At 38.8% G+C, this 22,768-nt stretch overlaps 1 protein-coding gene across 3 annotated transcripts in view; it reads left to right on the top strand.

Annotated features, from left to right (window-relative positions):
- Positions 1–1,246: 1,246 nt before the first annotated feature.
- The window catches only part of LOC138032340 (protein DD3-3-like), a 27,242-nt gene continuing 5,720 nt past the window's right edge, over positions 1,247–22,768 (top strand). Inside the window, exons 1-5 of one of the 3 annotated variants that reach the window (XM_068879999.1) lie at positions 1,247–1,380; positions 15,444–15,599; positions 20,429–20,518; positions 20,777–21,116; positions 22,006–22,227. In XM_068879999.1, coding sequence (XP_068736100.1) covers positions 15,447–15,599; positions 20,429–20,518; positions 20,777–21,116; positions 22,006–22,227 — 805 coding nt within the window. In that variant the 5' untranslated portion in view covers positions 1,247–1,380; positions 15,444–15,446. Of the gene's footprint in view, positions 1,381–7,670; positions 7,737–11,823; positions 11,958–15,443; positions 15,600–20,428; positions 20,519–20,776; positions 21,117–22,005; positions 22,228–22,768 lie in introns of those variants that run through there. The other 2 variants (XM_068880000.1, XM_068879998.1) reach the window with 2 other exon arrangements.

Below are 22,768 nucleotides of genomic sequence, written 5' to 3'. Positions count from 1 at the left end.
ATCAAATGAGCTTATCAGGTTACCGATAAAACATCACGTCAAGAAGCTTCAAAGACCGATAAAAAACACTCCTCATAAGAAATCTTTATGTAAAGCATACTAATGGCATGGCATGGTATAGCTTGTTTTTCTTATATGCTAACATTCTCCCCTCAGAATGGACTCCAGAGGGACGCACTTTTTGTGGAATGTCTTTGAAGCCGTTCAATGAATTCGCAGATCGTTTTTTATCCGGTCTAAAACTACTCGGCTTGGCCTCGATAAAACACTCCTGCTCTTTTATTAAACTGAACTTTGAATGGGAGTGGTTACACAACGCTAAGCTCTGTAACCACTCTTTCAATTGTGGTTTTACACAGTTCTCTGAATTCAGTATCAGCCTTCAAGCACAGTCTTAAACGAGAACTTCTTAATCAAACACTCTCTTCGCACATCATGTACACGATGTTAGGAAGACTGGACTAATTGCAAGTTGCAACCATCAACAGATTTGTTCTATATTTTCTCGTTCCCAGGGCCTTTCCCTTCGCTTTGGGCCCCAGGACCTTTCCCTTCGCTTTGGGATGGGTTCCAAAGCGAAGGGAAAGGTTCTGGGAACGTAGTTGCTTAATGTCCTGTAAGTCCTAGAAAAATAGTCGAGCATAATTGAAATAATAATTTGAATACAAGAGATTTTTTTATGAGCAAGCTCTGAAACTGTAAACATATATCGCATATAAATACAAAGAGAGATCCAGTTTAATAAAATGTTAAATAACTAAAGAATTGATTAAATTGAAATAACACATTTTTGAATTACTACTAAAAGGTAATGTCACAAAATGAGAATTCCTCACGTGAAGAACGTTGTCAAGATAGAAACGAAACGATAGATAAAAGTAATGATCGCGCGACAAAATTCCTTTTAAGAAAAAGTTAAAACCATGCCAACGAAAACAAAAAAGTGAATTAATTTATTGATAAATGAGAGTTTAGGACACATAAAAACTCACACATTTCTAGAAAGGAATGGATTCGCGATACTTTCATAAGCCCGTCAAAGTTACCGAAAGAGAGAGTTTTTCACCTTCATCCTCATGCCCCAATCCACTTTTTACTTTGGTGACAGTATGTCTGCATTAGAGAAAAGGAGTTTTTGTGAAAAAATTGTGAGGACCTTCTACAGACTAAGTAAATATTAGTAGTAATTTAAATTTTAATTTAATTTAATTTTTTATTTAGACAAACGGGGGTTGAAAAAACATGCTACGAAGTGCCCTTAATTGAAACCCCTCTCATTGATGGTACTGAAATAAATTCAGTTTCAGGAGTGAAGCGCTTCCAGAATAGCCAAGTCAGGCCCGTGTTCAGATTTAAGTCGATCGTTCACTTTTGTGGAAGGTAAGAGCCTTAGAAATTTTCTTTTTTCTCATCTATACTTGAGCTTAGGTTATGGTTAAAGCTGGTTAAAAGGACTTAAACATTGTAAAAGATGGCAAATACGAAAAGAAAATGATCTTTGCTCTCAATTTATCGCACGTTGATAACCAAAGCTTACTGACCGAGGGTTGCAAAAACTAAGCGAAAAGGGACAAAAATTTTATATAGCGCTAATTGTATAACTTTTAATCGGCTTCCAGACATGATGTAGGTTAAAAACGAAAAGAGCTTACGATTTTTCGCGAAAAGAGACAGCATTTCTGCCATAAATGTAGGACTTCTCGCCAAAAGCATGGAAGCAGAAAATCAATCGACCCGTGGGATTTTAGATTCTCTCTTCCTAACTTTACCATAAGATAAATGTTTTTCATCGACCATTCATTTTGAGGAACTCGGCTCATAAAAGGAAGATCGCATTTCCAGACTGGTGAAGCAGCGCTATGTAAGTGGTAACTGAGTGGGTTTTATAGGGCCGGTTACTCAGTGCCCAAAGAGCCCGTCTCTCCAATTGTCTTTGCATGGCCATTGTTCAGTTATAAATGACCGATCTAAAAGATGAGTTTTGAGTTCCGAGGTCGCCCTACCCCCCTCATCTGATCGCGAAACCACCAACTTAATGAATCTCTTTCCTTTTAAAAGTTTACTATAATTTCTACTCAGTTGATGTAAAATTTAAGTTCTTCAGTAAGCCCACGTTTCAAAGATAATTCAAGATTTAATTCTTAAAAATACTTGTCATTAAAATAATAGTTAATTCAGTTGCACAATACGCTCGTATGTTAATTCATTACAATGAAGAATAGAAATCAATCTTCGATCATTGGACTAACTTCTCGGATAAAATCTGAGCGATTCTGTCGTATCCTTTGAAATCACCGGTTAAATACTTAACAAGACCATTCAAAGAAAGCGGTTGAGTATCGAAGTTTCCAGCTTGTGGCACTCTTCACTTCGCAAACTATTAGCTAGCTATTCTTAGTATACAAGCTGGACACCTTGATGTTGTCCTCTTCTAGTATTGTTTTACTCAAAGCTAAGAGCTTGAAACTAATTCGAGAGAGTCGATATAAAAGTTGGGAAAAATAGTATTACTTGTTGTTCAAATACCTTCAGTGATTCCTTCATCGTAACGCATGTTGAATATTTCACCTTGGATGTCACCACGGATACGCCATTTGGACTTCTTCAATAAAATTCCATGCTAACAGAAGAACGGCAACCTTGACTCAAAACGCCTTTGACAAATCCTTCCATAACACATTACTTAAATTTGGTTCTGATTTCTTCTGGACAAAGGGCAGAGAGTTTTAATTTTCATCGTTTCAGTTCGCCAGGATGTTTCTTAAGTTGGACCGTGGCAGAAGAAAAAACCCCGCATAGTTAAGGCTCATTTAGAATTACGAACAAGAAGCGATTTTGAGAAGCATTTAGCTATAAAAAATTGCGATAAAACATTTCTTAAAATTACTTTATGATAAAAAAATTGCTAAAAAAGCGACGACGTTAGCTAAACGTCGTTATCAAGTCAAAATATGTTAGTGAGTTTCCTTTTGAAAGAAATTAAGAAAGTGCCAGGGAAAATTTGATTGTCTAGTATTTGAAATGTTCATCAAGAATCTTAAGCCCAATTTAAATACCCAGACGCACGCCATACCTGCGAAACGTTTTGTTTAATATTTTTAATTATTATTTACTTTTTTCTTTTCATTATTTTTTAAATTATTATTTACAGCTTTTAATCAGCTATTGTTTTTCTAGTGTTTATAGACCGAAACTCACTAACATATTTTGACTTGATATTGACGTTTAGCTAACGTCGAAATGTCGTCGCTTTTTAAGCAATTTTTTAATCTTAACTGATTTTAAGAAATGTTTTATCGCAATTTGTTGTAGTCCGGAATTCCAAAACCTACTTTATTTTCCTTCAAATATAAAATATTAATTGTTCTATATTAGAAACTGTGCTACAGTTGTAATGGCAAGCTCTTATGTGTGGTTCGAAACCTGGTCCTTTGAACAAGAAACTTCGCTCCAAAGTAAACGTTGAACGAATGAAATGATATATGAAATGAATCATATCACGGAATCACGCTTACATAAACGCAAATGGCATGCTGTAGTCTCTCTATCTCTCCCTGCTTTTTTGACTAGGGCAGGCATAATGCAGAATGGATTTTCTGCGAGAGGTTGCCATACTTGAAAAAAGTTTGGATCGATTTGTCGGGGGAAAAAGAACCATGATCATGTTTAGTTGCCCCGATTAGCGAGTCTTTTTTTTAACCATTTCTGACTGAAAAAATCCCTACGTTCTTTGATATGCCAAGGATAATTGAGAATCTACGAAAACCAGTCTCGTTTGGAAAGGTATTTGTTTTCTTTCCATTAAACCTCCTTATTTTATTTTTGTAGCATTTTCAAACCGCTTTACTTGAGTTTAAGCCGTAGAAAAGTCAGTTGGGTACAAATGGAGATCGATGGAAAAACTTATAAAATCTCGTAAATGTTTATTTCTTGAGAGGTGCTGTGCAATGTACTGTGAACATACTAGATACTTGCTGATCACCTAAGATGAGAAGAAATTCTATCGTTTCACATCTTTCAAACTGACAGTTTTCTCAACACGACCTTAACTGGCACAGTGCTACCAGGTAACAGCAACTCTTGCAAGTGGTACGCAATAACATCAAAGAACCATATGACATTGCAAAGGATCATCCTGCGAAAGGAAAACAGTACGGAGAGCATTCAATTTAACAATTGACGGGAAAGGGATTTGGTCAATTACAAAAGAAAATTCCTGCACAAGTCAAATGAAGGAAAAATCATGCTCAGAAAAGAAAAGCGAAAAGCGAAATTAATTAAAGCAAGCAGCTGTTACATTTGCTCTTGGGATTTGTGAAATACAAAAACCCTGTGGTTGTAATAAGAAAAAAATCCTTGCGAATTTCAACACCATCAAAAAGTCATATTCAGAAGATCTCCCCCACTCCTGGCATTAAAAATTCAATTGGCTGTCTCCTTAGGGAGCTACTGGGCAAGGACAAAGTCGGTCGGCGAGAAGCTGAGCGACCTAAAATTACGAAAATGGTGCCATTTGATTGCTTCCTTGAACGGGTGCATCGTCTTGAATGTTTCTATCTTGCCCGCGAAGCCGGGCAGAATCGATACGTGATGAATAGCCGTGTGCCTGACAATCCCTTCTTCGCATTTCTGTTTATATATTTACGCATTTTAAGTTCTTCGAAATGTGTCACTTTATAATTGGTGTTTGACTTGAGCAAAAAGCCTCACTCTTTTGTATTGATTTTTGTTCACTTTAAAGAGAGATCGAACAAAACGCGCAAAAAGAAATATTCACCAGCGGTAATCCCCACTGGAAAAAGAACTGTGCATTTGTCTTGAATATGGTCCTAGGCCAGTTCCTTAAGACCTTAGGTGCAATATTTGTTCCCAATGTGGACTTCCCGTCAGGTGAATAACAATGACCAAATGCACGGCGGGTCTAATTTGTAGGTCGCAGGTCACAGGTCGCGGGTTGCAGGTTGCAGGTCATTGTTTCACCAATACAGAAAGTATCCTAAACATTCTTAAAAGCTAACCGTAGGCCTAATTAGGCGTAAACAAAGGTTTTTAGGCCAAATGTTAGCTTTTATGAATGTTCGAGCATGCTCTTCATGTACCTCGAACCACTGGGAGCCTGCTCGCAGGCAAGTCTTTGTAGAGCAAAACTGTCAATGACCGTTTGTCAATTGCTGCAAAAAAGAAACAGGATTTTTTTTCCTTTCTTCCACTCTTTTTACATCGGAAGTCGATATCGTTGACACAACCGAATCACCTCTTTACTGACACCCATTGAATTAATTGAATTAACGGTGAAACATTTCTGCACTTTGACAGATCACGAAAAAGTGGTATAGCTTCCTTAAAAGAACTCCAGCAACAAAGAGGGCAAAGACAGAAAGAAAATACAGTCTGTCAAACTCTCACTGTGAAACTCGGAGATCCGTGAACACTGGCATTATGATTATTTTATTGTTGGTTTTACTTTGATTAATCACTATACATACAATTAACATTCCAGAAATATTGTTATTTTTGGACTCCCCGGTTTTCCAAGTTTCACAGTGATCATGCATGACACGAATTTCAATTAAGTGTTGTATAAAATCGAAAACGAAAGCAGTTATTCCGAGAAATTGAAAAACGAATACCGTTCATTTTGGGTTGACGTATCTTCCCATCTGCCAAAAATGATGTCAAAGCGTGTCATGCCAAGAATGTGTAACAATCTGAATTTGTGTAACTGGTCAAAGAGGATTGAAAATCAGGAAAAACATCCGAATCATTGTCCGTTTTTATACTAGAGACGCATTATCCGTCTGAGCGAACTTGGGCAAGACCTCCTCAGTAACATGACATCCATTTATTCTAACTAACGAACGACTGAGATAATTAGAGATTCGAAAACTGGAAGAGATGAAATAGGATAAAAGACTAAAAAGTAGAGCGATTCCACTTCAACAAACATGAATTTCGTAGGAAACAATAAACAACTGCGTTTAGAGCAGGGCTGGCTCAGTGGTGAGAGCACTCGCCTTCCACCACCGATTCATCCGATCCATCCGATTCTCGGATTCTACGCCATTACATATGTGGGTTGAGTTTATTGGCTCTCTACTCTGCTCCGAGAGGTTTAATTCCCCGGGTACTCTGGTTTTCCCCTCTCCTCAAAAACCAACATTTGCAGACGTAGCTCAGTTGGCTAGTGAGCGGCTTTCGGACCAAGGGGTCCCCAGTTCGATCCTCGGTGACCTCAACGTCAGTTTCCCCTTTCCTCTTATCCGTGTAGCTATAGCTTTAAATATCCGACAGATGGGTCAAAAGGAGGGGGGCAAAAGGCGCACCGTTGGCTTCCATTGATACCAGATTCGTAACTGAAGGAACTACCGACGTTAATTAAATAAATTGGCTTTACTTCACTTTACATTGATAATTCTTACAAATAAATAGCTTGAAGTCTCACTTGAATGTCTCACTTTAATATTCAGTCCGCTCGCTATTTATAACACTGCTCTTACGTAATCATCGCGAAATATTCTCATTTGGCCTAACTGGCTGCATTGTTGAAGCATGTTTCAAAGTTGCATATGATTAGGAGTATTATGAATAGTGTATAGTTTTTAGAAGACGTTTTCGCCGATCAATGTAAATGCATGAAAGCATGAGAATGTAGCCGCTGTCTTTTGCAAATGAAGCGTAGCATCTCTTTAATATCCAAATATATTCTGGAGTCTTTTAACGTGATATCTAGGAAGGTCCACCGCAAGAAGTCCTCCAGAAAGTCCGACACTCTTTTATGTGGTGATTTGCTCGGTAACCATGTCGGTTCTTTAGAATTCGGCTTTCTCTTGTTTAATGTGAATCACGTCAATGATAATTTGGTAATGGTAACATTGTAGCCGCTGTCTTCTGCAAATGAAGCTTAACATCTCTTTAATATTCAAATGATATTTCTAGAGTCTTTTTGAGTAGCATTTTTAACCCCTTTTAGATCTCTTAACAGTCTAACTTAATGATAGTTTTTTAGAAGACGTCTTCGCCGACCAATGCTGAAACATTAAATAAAATGATGGGATGTTTGTCATCAAGTCTTCATCAGAAACAAAAGTGTGTTTGTCGGGGAGAGGCGCCTTAAATCAAATCTCAAAAAAATAAATTTAATAACAAGGTAGCCCGGCTGTCTTTTGTACTGACGTAAATCAATGTACTTTTAATTTACTTTGCAATGAAGCATAACATCTTTTCAGATTTTATTATTCTTTTAGAGTAGGACTTGGTATCTCTATCAATGTATAACAAGTCATCGCAGACTCGTCTTAGACGTGTGAGACGTCTTACACGTGCTCTAGTATAAATACGGCCAATCAGTTGTGATAATGTATCACCACCTTTGAGGTGTAGTAATGTCGCCTAGTAGTGTATGGATCCTTGTAACAGACTTTAACGGTAAAAAACTGAAATACTCTTCCCAAAATAGCCGTACACATAACCGAAACAATGTTCTTTAGATCACGGCTTTCTCTTGTTTAATGTGAATCACGTCCATAGTATGGCTACTGAATTTGACATTTAAAGAATGCATGCCTTATTGTTAGTTGTTGAGGCGTGCGGACAAAAGGAGTAAAATTTCCATTCAAATGCAAATCCTACTTGCGTTAAGTACCATGAAAAAAGACTGAAGGTAAAGACTGACATTGTTTCAGCGCCTCATCCCGCAAACAACTGAGGATACATTCTTCAGTTCAAAGTTAATAAGGGTAAGTAAGTGAATTGATCCGAGTTTAATATACTCCGAGTGATTAGATCGTACCTTATTACCTTATCGAATAAGTTGAAAATTTTAGAATGCATTTCACACACGGCTTATTGTTATCAAGAAAGGATATTTTGAGATCCGCGCTTGCCTTGAGATCCCGGGTTCCAGACCCGGGGGGAAGACTCCCATATGAAACTGACTGGGATGCTCCTCGTCTCGCTTAGGGGTGTAAATTTTGGATTTTGGTCTCGCTTAGGGTGTTCCGGGCAAAGCGCCAATGTTTTAAGCCGCCAAGGTCTCGTTTAGTGTTCCGCGAAGAAACACAGAATTACGAAGAAACAGAAGTCAAATTTTCTTTTTAACTTGTTTTTAGGGGTCAAAATTTGCTTAAGCCACTCCAAGATTGTTCTTAGGGGTCACAAAAAGCTTGAGCCGCGCCCAGATGGTCTCCTTTAGGGGTTAAATTCAAAATTCCCGACGAGCATCCCCGTCTGTTCCATGTGGGAGTCCCCCTCCCCCGGGAGTTCAAGACCCGCTCTGACTACTCGTTGAATTTGATCCTGGTTGTCCCGGGTTCAACTTCCCAGCTGCACTTGTAAATAGCCAATTGGTTTGCCTCCGGCCAGTTGGGGTTCTTAACAGTTGTAGTTGTTGTGTTCTGTTGTTTCGTGTATTCATTGGCCCTGAAAAGCCCCTATGGGGAGCGGTCAATTCAGTATGTATTGTATTGTATTGTATTGTACTTGGTATCTCTATCAATGCATAACAAGTCATCGCCGGCAAGTTTTAGCGGACGTGTGAGACGTCTTAGACGTTCTCTAATATAAATACGGCCAATCAGTTGTGATAATGTATCACCACCTTTGAAGTGTAGTAATGTCGCCAAGTAGTGTATGGATGCTTGTAACAGACTTAAACAGTAAAAAGTGAAATACTCTTCCCAAAATAACTGTACACATACCCAAAAAATATTCTTTAGAACTCGGCTTTCTCTTGTTTAATGTGAATCACGTCCATAATATGGCTACTGAATTTGACAATTAAAGAATGCATGGCTTATTCTTGTTGAGGCGTGCAGACAAAAGGAGTAAAATTCCCATTCAAGTGCAAATCCTACTTGCGTTAAGTACCATCAATAAGAAAAAGACTGAAGGTAAATACTCACATTGTTTCTGCGCCTCGTCCTGCAAACAACTGAGGATACATTCTTCAGTTCAAAGTTAATAAGGGTAAGTAAGTGAATTGATCCGAGTTTAATATACTCCGAGTGATTAGATCGTACCTTATTACCTTATCGAATAAGTTGAAAATTTTAGAATGCATTTCACACACGGCTTATTGTTATCAAGAAAGGATATTCTGATTAGACATTGTTCAGGCAGGTAGCAAGATTCAAACCCTGTCTTCAATGATAAGATCTATTGTGGCTACATTGGATGTAACACTGGCGATTGAATAGAGTTTATTATGTGGTGAAACAATCAGTGCTCGCTTTACTCCAGAAACCTTTTAATATAGGAGGCAGCGTGGCTCAGTGGTTAGGGCGCTTGCCTTGAGATCCGGAGATCCCGGGTTCAAGACCCGCTCTGACCACTCCTTAAATTTGATCCCAGCTGCACTTGTAAATAGCCAACTGGTTTGCCTCCGGCCAGTTGGGATTCTTAACGGTTGTTGTTGTTCTGTTCTGCCGTTTCGTTGTTACTCATTGGCCCTGAAAGCCCCTATGGGGAGCGGTCAATTAAGTATGTATTGACTTTAACGTCAGATTTGTGACCGCTTTGAGCCCAGAAAGGAAAAGAATTTCTTCTCTCAGGTTCTTTGGGTGTTCAGAAATTCTGATTCCTCTGGGGACTATGTTCTTGGGGGATCAGAAAATCTGAATCCTCTCCTGGGTAGTTAGGGAGATCAGAAATTTTGAATCGTCTCTCGTTTTCTATGGGGGAACCTCTCAAGACAAGAAATTCCGAAAATCATTTGGTTTCTTATGCGTGGCTTAAACATTAGAGTGAAGGTCCAATAAAGAATAGGACATTTTCCTTGCAAATAGGGAAACATTTCGTGTGGGTTTTAACAGAGGTTTAAAATTCAGAATACATTGCAAAAGTCGTCTTTGGAATTTAGTGGCAATCATAGCTTTCCATCTAAGCTCTGCTTTTCACTTTAGGCCAATTTTACACCCATTTTCAATGGAAGTTCTAACCCCTTTTAGGTTTCTTAACGGTGTAATATAGTTTTTAGAAGACGTTTTCGCCCATCAATGTAAATGCATGAAAGCATGAGAATGTAAAGTGTACCCGCTGTCTTTTGCAAATGAAGCGTAGCATCTCTTTAATATCCAAATATATTCTGGAGTCTCTTAACGTGATATATAGGAAGGTCCACCGCAAGAAGTCCTCCAGAAAGTCCGACACTCTTTCATGTGGTGATTTGCTCGGTAACCATGTCGGTTCTTTAGAATTCGGCTTTCTCTTGTTTAATGTGAATCACGTCAATGATAATTTGGTAATGGTAACGTTGTAGCCCCTGTCTTCTGCAAATGAAGCGTAACATCTCTTTAATATTCAAATGATATTTCTAGAGTCTCTTTGAGTAGCATTTTTAACCCCTTTTAGGTCTCTTAACAGTCTAATATAGTTTTTAGAAGACGTCTTCGCCGACCAATTCTGAGAGATTAAATAAAGTGATGGGATGTTTGTCATCAAGTCTTCATCAGAAACAAAAGTGTGTGTGTCGGGGAGAGGCGCCTTAAATCAAATCTCAAAAAAATAAAAGAAAAAGCGAGGTAGCCCGGCTGTCTTTTGTACTGACGTAAATCAATATACTTTTAATTTACTTTGCAATGAAGCATAACATCTTTTCAGATTCTATTATTCTTTTAGAGTAGGACTTGGTATCTCTATCAATGCATAACAAGTCATAGCAGACTCGTCTTAGACGTGTGAGACGTCTTAGACGTTCTCTAATATAAATACGGCCAATCAGTTGTGATAATGTATCACCACCTTTGAAGTGTAGTAATGTCGCCAAGTAGTGTATGGATGCTTGTAACAGACTTAAACAGTAAAAAGTGAAATACTCTTCCCAAAATAACTGTACACATAACCAAAAACAATTCTTTAGAACTCAGCTTTCTCTTGTCGGTGCCTAATAATTCAAAGGCATTTTTGCCCGGTTTATGATTATGCAGAAAATGTAGATCTTCACGAGTGTTATTGAAATCCAAAAAACAATTTGGGGGTAACCACGCATTGATAAATAACATTAGTAAAAAGCTTTAAAATACAAAGCAATGTATGGCGTTCTTTCTCAAGTTGAAGTTTAGGTAACGATCCGTGTAATGTGGATAGCAATTTCTTTAGTTTCTTATGCGGCAACAGTGCTTTCCCCACATGGGAATGTTATCATTTTTACACAGAGAATGCATAAACCTACAGGAAGGCCGTTAACGCAATAAAATTCATTTACAGCCCATTTTGAAAGGGTGTTTTTTTGTGTTAAGAGATTTTCGCCAATCACAAGAGTTGAAAAAAAAAAGCCAAGAAACGTTTACAATTTTACATGTTCCCCACATACGATTTCTGTGGTATTCAAACAGAGACCAGATTTTGTTATATGGAAGATGGTTGGAAAGTAAAGATAAATATAATACTGCTTTATGAAGTTTTGTTAACTTTTGCTGTTTAAGCCAATCAGAAGTAAGTACAGACAATAGAAAAGTTATCACCTTTTTGCATTCCAATTGGATTCCAACATGTTCGTTAGCGTTGTTGCTATCGTTCTCATCTGGACCGTTTCTTAATTATCTCTCTTATCTCTCAAAAATGCATGGTTACCCGGCCTAAATTTCTCTTGGATACCCAGAGTACTTACAAGATCTGCTATTTTGAACCGCGCAAAAATATCCCTGTATTAATAATCACCACCTATAGGAAATCCGAGTATCTCAAGATGAGCAGAACATATGTGTAATAACAATAGTAGAAACCGTCCTTAATGTGAATCACGTCCATAGTATCGCTACTGAATTTGGCATTTAAAGAATGGATGGCTTATACTTGTTGAGGCGTGCAGACAAAAAGGGTCAAATTCCCATTCAAGTGCAAATCCTACTTGCGTTAAGTACCATGAATAAGAAAAAGACTGAAGGTAAATACTCACATTGTTTCTGCGCCTCGTCCTGCAAACAACTGAGGATACATTCTTCAGTTCAAAGTTAATAAGGGTAAGTAAGTGAATTGATCCGAGTTTAATATACTCCGAGTGATTAGATCGTACCTTATTACCTTATCGAATAAGTTGAAAATTTTAGAATGCATTTCACACACGGCTTATTGTTATCAAGAAAGGATATTCTGATTAGACATTGTTCAGGCAGGTAGCAAGATTCAAACCCTGTCTTCAATGATAAGATCTATTGTGGCTACATTGGATGTAACACTGGCGATTGAATAGAGTTTATTATGTGGTGAAACAATCAGTGCTCGCTTTACTCCAGAATCCTTTATAAAAGGCAGTGTGGCTCAGTGGTTAGAGCGCTCGCCTTGAGATCCGGAGATCCCGGGTTCAAGATCCGCTCTGACCACTCGTTGAATTTGATCCCAGCTGCACTTGTAAATAGTCAACTGGTTTGCCTCCAGCCAGTTGGGATTCTTAACAGTTCTTGATGTTCTGTTGTGTTGTTTCGTTGTGTTTCATTGGCCATAAAAGCCCCTATGGGGAGTGGACAATTAAGTATGTATTGTATTGTATTGTATTGACTTTAACGTCAGATTTGTGACCGCTTTGAGCCCAGAAAGGAAAAGAATTTCTTCTCTCAGGTTGTTTGCGTGATACATTGCAAAAGTCGTCTTCGGAATTTAGTGGCAATCATACATTTCCATCTTAGCTCTACTTTTCACTTTAAGCCAATTTTACACCCATTTCCAATGGAAGTTCTAAGCCTGAAACGTAAAAATAACTATTCTCTAAGAAAGGGTTCTATTTTACACGAAAAAAGCAGCCATTTTTGAAGTGATTATCAGTATTCGCTCCGAATTTACCAAATTGGAACACCACATTTTAGTTTGGAAGGCGTTTTAATACATTTTTTGGAAGACGTCTTCGCCGACCAATGCAAATGGTTGAAAGCATTACAGGGAAAAAACTGAAATACTCTGTAGAATTTTGCTTTCTTGATTTGGTTGTCTCAACCATAATCTTGATGTGCAGGAATTTCCACCGCAAATAGTCCCACAGGATTTCCGACACTCTATTATGTGGTGATTTGCATGGCAGCCATGTTGGTTGAGTAAACAACAAAAATCATTTTTATAAGAATAGAGTTTTATTCCCAAAGAAGGTTGATATTGTCGCCTAAATGTGTCTGACCCTTTCCGAAATAGTTGGAGAAATAACAAAAAATAGTTCTATAAAACTCGGCTCTTTCATGTTTGATGTGAATCACGTCAATAGTAATTTGGTAATGGTAACACGCTGTGTTTTGCAAATGAAGCGTAACATGTCTTTAATATTTTTTTGGAGTAGCATTTTTTTACCACTTTTAGGTCTCTTAACAGTGTAATATAGTTTTTAGAAGACGTTTTGGCCGATCAATGTAAATGCATGAATTCGAAAGCATGAAAGCATAGGAATGTAGGCGCTGTCTTTTGCAAATGAAGCGTAACATCTCTTTTGACATAATATGTAGGAAGGTCCACCGCAAGGAGTCCTCCAGAAAGTCCCACACTCTTTATGTGGTGATTTGCTCAGTAACCATGTCGGTTTTTTAGAATTCGACTCTCTCTTGTTTAATATGAATCACATCAATGGTAATTTGGTAATGGCAAGAATGTAGCCGCTGTCTTCTGCAAATGAAGCGTAACATCTATTTAATATTCAAAAATATTCCTAGACTCTTTTGAGGAGCATAGTAACCCCTTTTAGGTCTTTTAACACTCCAATATAGTTTTTAGAAGACGTTTTCGCCGACTAGTGCGGGAACATTAAATAAAGTGATGGGATGTTGAACCCGTGGCCTCGCGATACCGGTGCGACGCTCTAACCAACTGAGCTCTGAGCTCTGAATTCGCTGTGACGAAAGGCTGACGCTCGAAACGTCAGCTTTTAGAATCTCTGTACGGTGGCCAATTTACAATTATCAACTCTGTTGATAAAACCAAATTTTTGTGAGCTATGAAGCCACTGAAGTTGGGAGCTGGTCATTCGTGAGTTCTAATTTTCTCGTAAGGAATGAATCCTATGAACGAAATGATATGGAAATGAATCATATACTGAACTGCGGATATGAAATCAAGTAAAGCTATGAACCTCGCAATTATGGACGCAATTTTAGCAATCGTGTCAATTTACTTTTAATTTACTTTGCAATGAAGCATAACATCTCTTTAGATTCTATCATTCTTTTAGTATGTCCATCAATGCATAACAAGTCATCGCCCACACATTCAGAGCTATTTATTAACTTGGAAGTTTGTAGATTAATCAGGGGCACCCAACGAGAATATAGTTCAAAACCACTTAAACACAGCATCGTTAAACATATTTTGGTATTTAAACGGCAGATATAGGCATATTTTTATCCCCTAAAATTTTTCATCTGTTCGGATTTCCTAGCTGAAAGTCTAGTGATCCGAAAATTATTGGATCAAGACTTACCCTTTCGAAAATTTCAGCCAGAAAAAAGGGTCCCGAAAATTCTAGGTGACCTTTTTAGGTTAAAAATCCGTTAAAAATGGGCAATTATAAAATTTTTTAGACGTTCTAAAATCCTAGGACAGGCGGCAAGCAAGAAATTTTACATAAAATGTTCCGAAAATTCTAGATCTCAAATCCTCTTCCGAACAGATATTTTCCGAAAATTGACGTTGGGAGCCCCTGATTAATGTTGTGAGAATGTACCACCGCCTTTGAGGGATACAGTAATGTCGCCTGGTAGTAAATGGATTGGTCAAAGTGGAGGAGCACGGAAGAATTGAAAAATTGATATGTTTGTGGTGTACGCGACGTTCCTTGTGTAGCATGTATTTGGTAGCAATACCTAGTAATTAGATTCAAACGTTAAGGTGGCTAAAATTGAAATCATTTTAACGAAATGAATTTCCTTTGAACCATTAGAAATAATTCGAGTTTTTGTCTAGACACGAAACAAACAAGCAAGTGGCGAATCTAGGGGAGGGGTACAGGGGGGGGGGGGGGGACTGCTCTACCCTTGTCTCCCCCTCCCCCGCCCTTTTCGATTTAGTCTCAATCCGCTACTGAAGCGTGCACGTGACTGTGAATGTTTAATTTTGTCCCTACTTATGAAAATTCTCTTGAAAACAAAAGTTAACAATTCGCTGAAAGCTAGCAAATTTTCAATCTCACACGGTAATCAAAACCTTACTTTTTGCTCTTTCGAGTTTAATCAATGTGGCTATGAGTAGGCTTTCCTAGGTACTCTAGAAAACTCGACTTCAAAGGCAAACGCTTCCAAAGTTTTCGTCATAGATAATCCGTTCATAGTGCCACAAGTTGTGCTTTTGATGTATACCAAACAAAGACTACGGAATCGAAAATACCTTCGCCAATAAAATAAGAAGAACATTACACAGTGCTTACGGACATGAATTTGAGCTGGGGCGTAAGATAAATTTTCATTTTCGTGACCACTTAGTTAAAACCAACGAATAGGTTTTTTAACTCTGCTGTTTCCTTTTATTCTTTTTAACAGATCATGAAGACTATTTTCCATTTGGGCTGTCTGCTGGCTACCCTTTTCGTGCCTTGCATGTCAGATATATACATGCATGTTCCACCTGGATCAAACAATCGAATAAATGGTGAAGGTGACAACGTTCAAAACGCCAACAGACTGTTTGATTCGCAGGTAAGGTTATCATTTCATTGATGCAATAACAAAATTCGCAATTGTCATTGCTCATCCCGCGCGCCTATTTCTCACGTAATATTGGCTCGAGGTCACGACCTTATATTTACAACTTTTGTGATTGGATAACTTTAATTGGACACCTACGTTGTGCGCATGCCATCAGCTGCACTAAAATGGGTCTTTTTGCTTTTTCTTCCACTTTTAAACTGATAGAAAATTACTTAAAGAAATTTTCAACATCGTAGTTCTCATTTGTTTACACACGCAGCGTTGTCTTCGCTCACAGATCACGCAAGAAGAATAAGACAACACTTCTGAATGACAATCAATTTGGCATTCAGAAGCAAAAAATCGTTGGAACGCACGATAACTACACCGTAGTTCGATTTTTCTGCAGGGACTGTTTCTTCGTGACCTTCATTAGTTGGAGATGTTTTGTTATTGCGTCGCGTTGTCTGCTAACAGACTGTTCCGTGATCGAAAGGCTTTTTTCTCGTAGTTATGAACAGGCGAGTACGTAATATTAAAGCGAGTGCGTACGATAGTATTTTCACACTATAAGCAAATGTAAATCCAGACCTGGTCTCAGCTGTTCGAAATGTATCTCTTCCCACTGCTGTGACTTATCTTATGGACAATATTGCGAGCAAGCGCTGAGCATTTCGACCACTAACATGGCACTTATAAACGAACAGGAAGTTTGATCTCCAGCAACTTCTTGCGCCACCTTGCGGCTTGCAGTGAGATTCATAAGTTCTTGCGGCTTCTTGCGGTTAGACTTTCAACTTCTTGCGTTTCGAATGTTCTTAAGGGTAAACCGCAGAAACACGACATTTTTGTGTGGGATTTCCCACACTTTGTCAGCGCCAGCGATATTTATTCCTTTATTTATTTGTGTACGAGAGCAAAGTGTTTGTCACGTGGTTTCCACTTGGCGTGTAGCCTGGTTTCCACCAGCCGTGGGAACGATCGAGAGGTGAGTGTTTTTGTGCGGCGGCCGTTAGTGTAATTACTCTTATCGGCTGTTGTTTTTTGGCGAATTTTGACTTGTTTTTGAGGTTCGGATGGAGTCTTTTAGGCCTTAGGTCTTAAGGGTTTGTGGCACTTGCTGCTGTGTTCGCTTTCTGTTTGTATTTGCACGAAATTCTTGGATGAATAAGGAGCAATCATACAAAGTTTCAGTTCTGGGACAGAACTATCAGCAATTACATATTTAAATTATATCACATTGAAATTTCTTCGATTAGCTGAAAATCCCGACAATTTCTCCGGAAAATAAAATTCTAGTAAACAATGTCGCGACGCGCTGTCTTCAACTGTCGGAAAAAATTTATACTTGAATGATTTCATTACTTTCAGCTCCCGTTTATTGCTAGGGAAGGGGGGTGCGACGGGTGCGCACACACACACACCCCCAGGCTGCGGAGGTCCACTTTTCTGTTGTCCAACGATTAAAAGAAAGTGAATTGATAGCAAAGATATAATTTATAGAAAAAAGTTATTTTTTGATTCACTTTATTTCTATTCTTGCTCTTTTTAAATAGTGACATTATTCTCTAAAACTGTAAAAGACATACGTAAAAGAGTCTCTGCGTCAAAGAAATCCATTGTGAAGTTCAGAAGTTTGAGTAATATCCACGCTTTTAAATTCGCATCTGACTCCCTGTTTTCGAATCACACTGCCTTCAAAACGCACGAAATGTAGTCTCTGACAAAACTATTTTCAACATTTCCCGGGGTAGCATGCCTCCGGACCCCCCTAGAGGCTCGCGCCTCTGCCCCTCGGTTTGTCCGTCTCCTCCTTGGATCGCACCCTCCCGCAAAAAAACCCTGCCTACGGACCTGAAATCACCATTCTTATATCAACAGCCGAAGTTTTTACGGACAGATATAACATAATGACAAATTCCAGTAATTTGTTGCTGTGTATTTATGCTGCGCAAGTTGAGGTTCCCTCTGTAAACCACGATTTTGTTATACGTTGCGTGACGGCACTCGCAAGTTCATTGTCACGCAATAAACCATGCAGTTGATAAAGTCAAGAAATCGTGATATTGTGGACGATAAATAAAGAAGACAGTTTTCCACGTTCAAGGTGTGTGCGTCGTCCCAAAGTTGAGATATTCGTCGAAATGTTCCGCGAAAAACTATAGAGCCTAGTCCTCCAACTTGGCTGCCGGAAATAGCGTAAATATCTGGAACTTACTTTGGCTATCTAGTCGGCTGTTTATCTGAACTGAACCAAAAATTATTTACAAAAGCACTTTTCCTAATACTTAAACTCTTAAAACGGCTAAAAATCACGAGATAAGTGCATTGCTTTCGACAAACGCGATCTTAGCTTTATGTCACGCACCGCCATAACTTCGAAATAAATTCAAAATGCGCTGGTTTCCAAATGAAGGACGCTACGGAGCTGGAAAGTCGTATACAGATATAAATTTAGTACCTCTGATGAAGAAAAGTATAGACAACCTTTATGTTGCCGTTCCCTAGGTCAGGCTTACTGTTATGGCTTTAGAGTACTTTTCCAAACAATTTCGACAGGATACAGACTGAACTATTTGTATCAACGAATCCTGGGACAAATGTAGTCAAAATACAACCAATGAAATAAAGCTGTTCCCACAGTTATGTAACAAAACGCAATAGCACGTCATCTCGCATCCCGACGAAGCAGGCCACGTTATTGATGATTGCACGGTCCTGAATCACATCTAAAAACCAAACCGTCTAGTGTGTACGTGCTTTGCGATGATATCATTTGTCTTTGCCCCTGCTGCGAAAAACAAGGTTAACCTGCAGAATGTGTTTACTTCAATGGCTCTTTAATCTGTCAATCACCCCCCCCCCCCCCCCTCAAGTTATTGAGGCAATATGTCTGCTGACTTTTTTTTCTTAAAGTGCCCCTAAGCCCAAAATATTTTTTTCCCTAAAATGAATCTTTGCACCTGCTCGAAATGCATTTGCGGCTTTTTTTCCTTTTGTCTATCTAATCCTGCCTTTTAGAGGCTTAAACTTGCGAAAAACCAAACATCTTCTGTTCACGACCGAGTCAGAAGGGGAGTGGGTCTATTCCTGATGTGACGTCACAAACTGATTTCCGTCCCGCCCCGCCCTGCCCCGCCCTGCCCCGCCCTGCCCCGCCCTGCCCCGCCCTGCCCCGCCCTGCCCCGCCCTGCCCTGATCGCTTCGTTCTCCGAATTCTTTTGTGTCGCGCTCGCCGAATGTTTTTTTCCGTGCTTGCCGAGAGCCTGTTCGCAGGCTATTTTGCTTTTATAACATGACCAAGTATCAGACACATCATATTGCCTAAAATAGGGCTGCTTTGCTTTTTTGGTTTGATGTTTAGGGAAATATCAATTTTATTGATTCACTACCGTTGTAATAAAATTCATCCTTGGCATGCAGTGAGTCAAGGTTTAGGCTAAGGTTCTGTGAGTGACTGTTCAGTAGTTAAATTTGGGGGCGAAGAACTTATTCCTCCTCTCCCCAAAATAGTTTTTGCAAAATTGAAGCAGTTTTGGTGCGTTTTCCACGATTTTCAGCCGATATGTTTAAAATCACGGGACTTGAATGATTTGCCAAAAACTTAAAAGAGATTGAAACAGCCCATACTAAACACACCAGTTGTCTTAAAATACCTCCATGATTGTCTTTGGTTACAACGTTTTTCCAAGATTGATCTTGGCGGCCATCTTAGGGGAAGTGTTAAAGTTCGCCATGGGTGTGCACATCTGCGTCCAGAATTGTCATTTAACGTGCACTTGTGAAATCACTCCTGTGTTTCTTTCAAAACACGGTATGTGCTTGCTTAAACGCAAACGAATCAAGCAGAATGGCTGTGTATAGCATATGTTTTTTTTTTTAATCACCTTTAAGCCATGGTTATCCATAAGGGATTTTCGGCGAGGGTTTCTACGCAGTGGCTGCCAACTTGCAAGCCATTTTATAGAGTTGCAAGTTGCCAAGTATAAAGTGGCTGCTAAGTGTAAAGTATGCAGTTTAAAGTGGCTGCTAAGTTGCCATTCAGACGGGTACAGTTTGTAACCCCGGCAGTGCAATTCACTGTGCAGGAATCTTTTTTTTCTTCACTTCTGCTTTGCACGATTTTTGTCTGAGTCACCTTCCCTTGCATGAATTTTTTTTTTGGCTTTTTCCTCATCCCCCCCCCCCCCCAATCACCTCTCTAATGGTCCGTCCCTTACATCAAAACACCAATGCAACTTGCCATATTAAATGTCAAGGGCGCTGCATTTGATCTTTTGATGTATCCATAGCCAATAACCGCGGAAAATTTATCTCCGGAAATGTTGGCCATACTTACTAAATGCAGTTTCTCGTGGTAAAAGGGTTATTTACCACGGTGAAAAGAGCTTCGTTTAACCGAACCTTAAGAGAGCGAATTTCCTGGAAACTTAAGTCCAAACATGTTTCTCCTGTAACCGTTTCTTTGGCTGCCGCTTGGGGTCTTATAACCAGGACTCTACCGTATCTTTACTCGACATTCATCACTAAAACATGACAAAATGTATAAATATTCACTGTAAAGCTACAATTTCTCTGATTTATCCATAGCGCATCAACTTTTATTTGACAGAAATCCCACATAAGTTCGCATTGCAGACCTATTTTTACTTCTTTCGGCGGCTTGCGTGTTCTTGCGCCACTTCTTGCGCGTGCATTATTTCTGGGCTGTACTGTATATATATATATATATATATATATATATATATATATATATATATATATATATATAAATATTTAAAAATATTTTAATGAATTTCTTTCTTTCTTTCTTTCTTTCTTTCTTTCTTTCTTTCTAGAATAATGGTAAAGCTGGATACAACGTAGGTGACGCACTGAACAGCCGGGCAACAGTGAATAATATTCCAGAAAATAGACAGCTGCCAATGGTAAAAAATAGAAAATTTTGAGGAATGTAGCTTTGTTTTCTGTTTTCCATAACGATTTGTCATTAAAGCACGGAAACATTTACAGACGATGCTGATGCATGTAAAACAAAAACTTACAGATAAAACGCGAGTCGGATTTCTTTATGCAATGTATGTGATTGAATATTCTATCTATTCGGCTACAGTTTTGCTATTATATATGCAATCGGAATTAATATGTCCTTTCTTCTTTTAACCCCATTTTTTGCGATATAACAGCAATTTTATATGAGTGAATGTGGCAAGGACGCTAAGAAAACGGAGGTGGAGATTATGTGGACAAATCAACATGGGACAGGACTAAAGACCGATGACATGGTAGAGTCACAAGTCATCTTACAGTACATGTGCCAGGATTTTCCTGAACAGAAGTTTCCCGGTGGCAAAATAACCTCTGCCAGCAGTGATTTCCAACTTCATACCATCCGTAACGGTCAAACAAAAACTCAACACAGCTTTTATCACTCATACCCAGAAACAACCTACGTCAAAAAGACCTATGGACTTCATGAGCCATACTATTATTACCGCACGTATTACGTAAGGGAGCGAAACAAAGGTGAGAGTATTTAAGACATACTAGAGCTGCTTTCAATTGGGGTGATTGCTGAAGAGGCAGAAAATAACTGAAGTCAGTCTGAATACAGAGAGTGAGAAGGGGATGTCACACTGCGAAACGCTTTGAAAATTCGTTTCAGCGTTGTGAAAATCATTGCGAAAAGTGCAAGGTCCGAATTCTTTTTTACACAACGATTAGGGCAACAAAACAATCGTGAAAAATGTTTGCTTCAGGGTATGTTGTACTAGGCCGTTTCTAACGTAAGTTATGACGGTAACAAAATTGTGAGACATTAATTATGGACAAGTTGCACTGACAAAACATTGCCTAGTAACACCGCCTCATAGTAACACATGAATTTTGACCCTTCTTGGTTAAAGCCATGCTACGAAATACCATTACTTATTTAAGGCCAAAAGAGTGAAATCAACCAAATAATTTCTTGAAAGATGAACAAATTATGGTCTGTTATAGCCCATTTTGAAGACGAAAATGTGGGAACTTCAAAAAAAATGAGACCTTTTTTTTTTCCAAGTTGCAATTTATTTAGACACACTTCGTCTATGACTAGATTGTTTTGTCCATTTTGTGGTAATTTATCACACCACTAGAGCGTTATTTTTCGGTTTCTGTTCAAACAAAAACATTTTTATGCTTACAAAATGACACCAAATATCCATGATACTTACCCGTCAAGTGACTGGTGTTTAGTGAGCAAGGAATTTATATGGCCGGACAAAGTCGAATTTCCATGTTCTTAGCCGTTTAAGCAGGTGCTAGAAATTTTAAGCAGTAAAATCTACCAGGGGGTACTAGGTTACTGTAGTCAGACAGCTTATAAAACTCAAATTTGAATAGAACGAAACCAACGCTTTTTTTCATGTCATAGGCTTGTTTACCGCTGACCAATCCCTTAAGAACAAGGATAAGGCAATTTACACGCGACAAAACGCTGCAGGAACAAGAAGGGGCTTGGAAGTCCCTGAGGAGCGTGATTACTATCCCTACTGGGGCCCCACACCGTGGAAGGACATTGCTATCATGGTCAGCGATAATAAGACCCTGAATTTAATGAAGGAATACGTAAACAGCCCCAACTATGGTTACAAATGTGAGTTTCCACGAACACCTTGGTTGTAACAACGTCAAGACTGAAACTTTGGCAGACTAATGCTGTGCTCACATCTGCACGGAAACGTGTTTAGAGTAAACGTGTTTCAACGAAACACGTTTCTCGTAATATTTTCTATTTCATCGTTCACTTCAGTTATTAATTTCAACTAATTTTATATCCTCGCATAAAATCTTAATGAAGCGAAAATACCGATTGAGATCAAGCTTGCGTTTAAATGATTTGTGGTTTAATCTCACCTGTCAAGCCCCTCGGGAATCAAGGACATTGCAGTGTTTAACAAGGAGACGGCATTTGCACCAAAGTGTTTCGAGTGGCTTGGAAATCAGATAACGAACAGAGTTGACCTTCCACGCGTAGACCCCAAATTTCAAAAGAAAATAATGTTGAATCAACGGTACATCGAACTGAACATTTAGCAACCTGCGCTAGACACACGCATACCAAAGGAAGTCTATTTTTTAAATTAATCAGTAAACCACTTATGTGCTAAACACATATTTATGGGTTTTTTATGTTG

This window comes from Montipora capricornis, chromosome 14 (genome assembly GCF_036669925.1).
Source record: "Montipora capricornis isolate CH-2021 chromosome 14, ASM3666992v2, whole genome shotgun sequence".
Classification (NCBI taxonomy): Eukaryota; Metazoa; Cnidaria; class Anthozoa; order Scleractinia; family Acroporidae; genus Montipora; species Montipora capricornis.
Note: the sequence above shows the minus strand (reverse complement) of the source record. Positions and strands in the feature narration are given on the sequence as shown.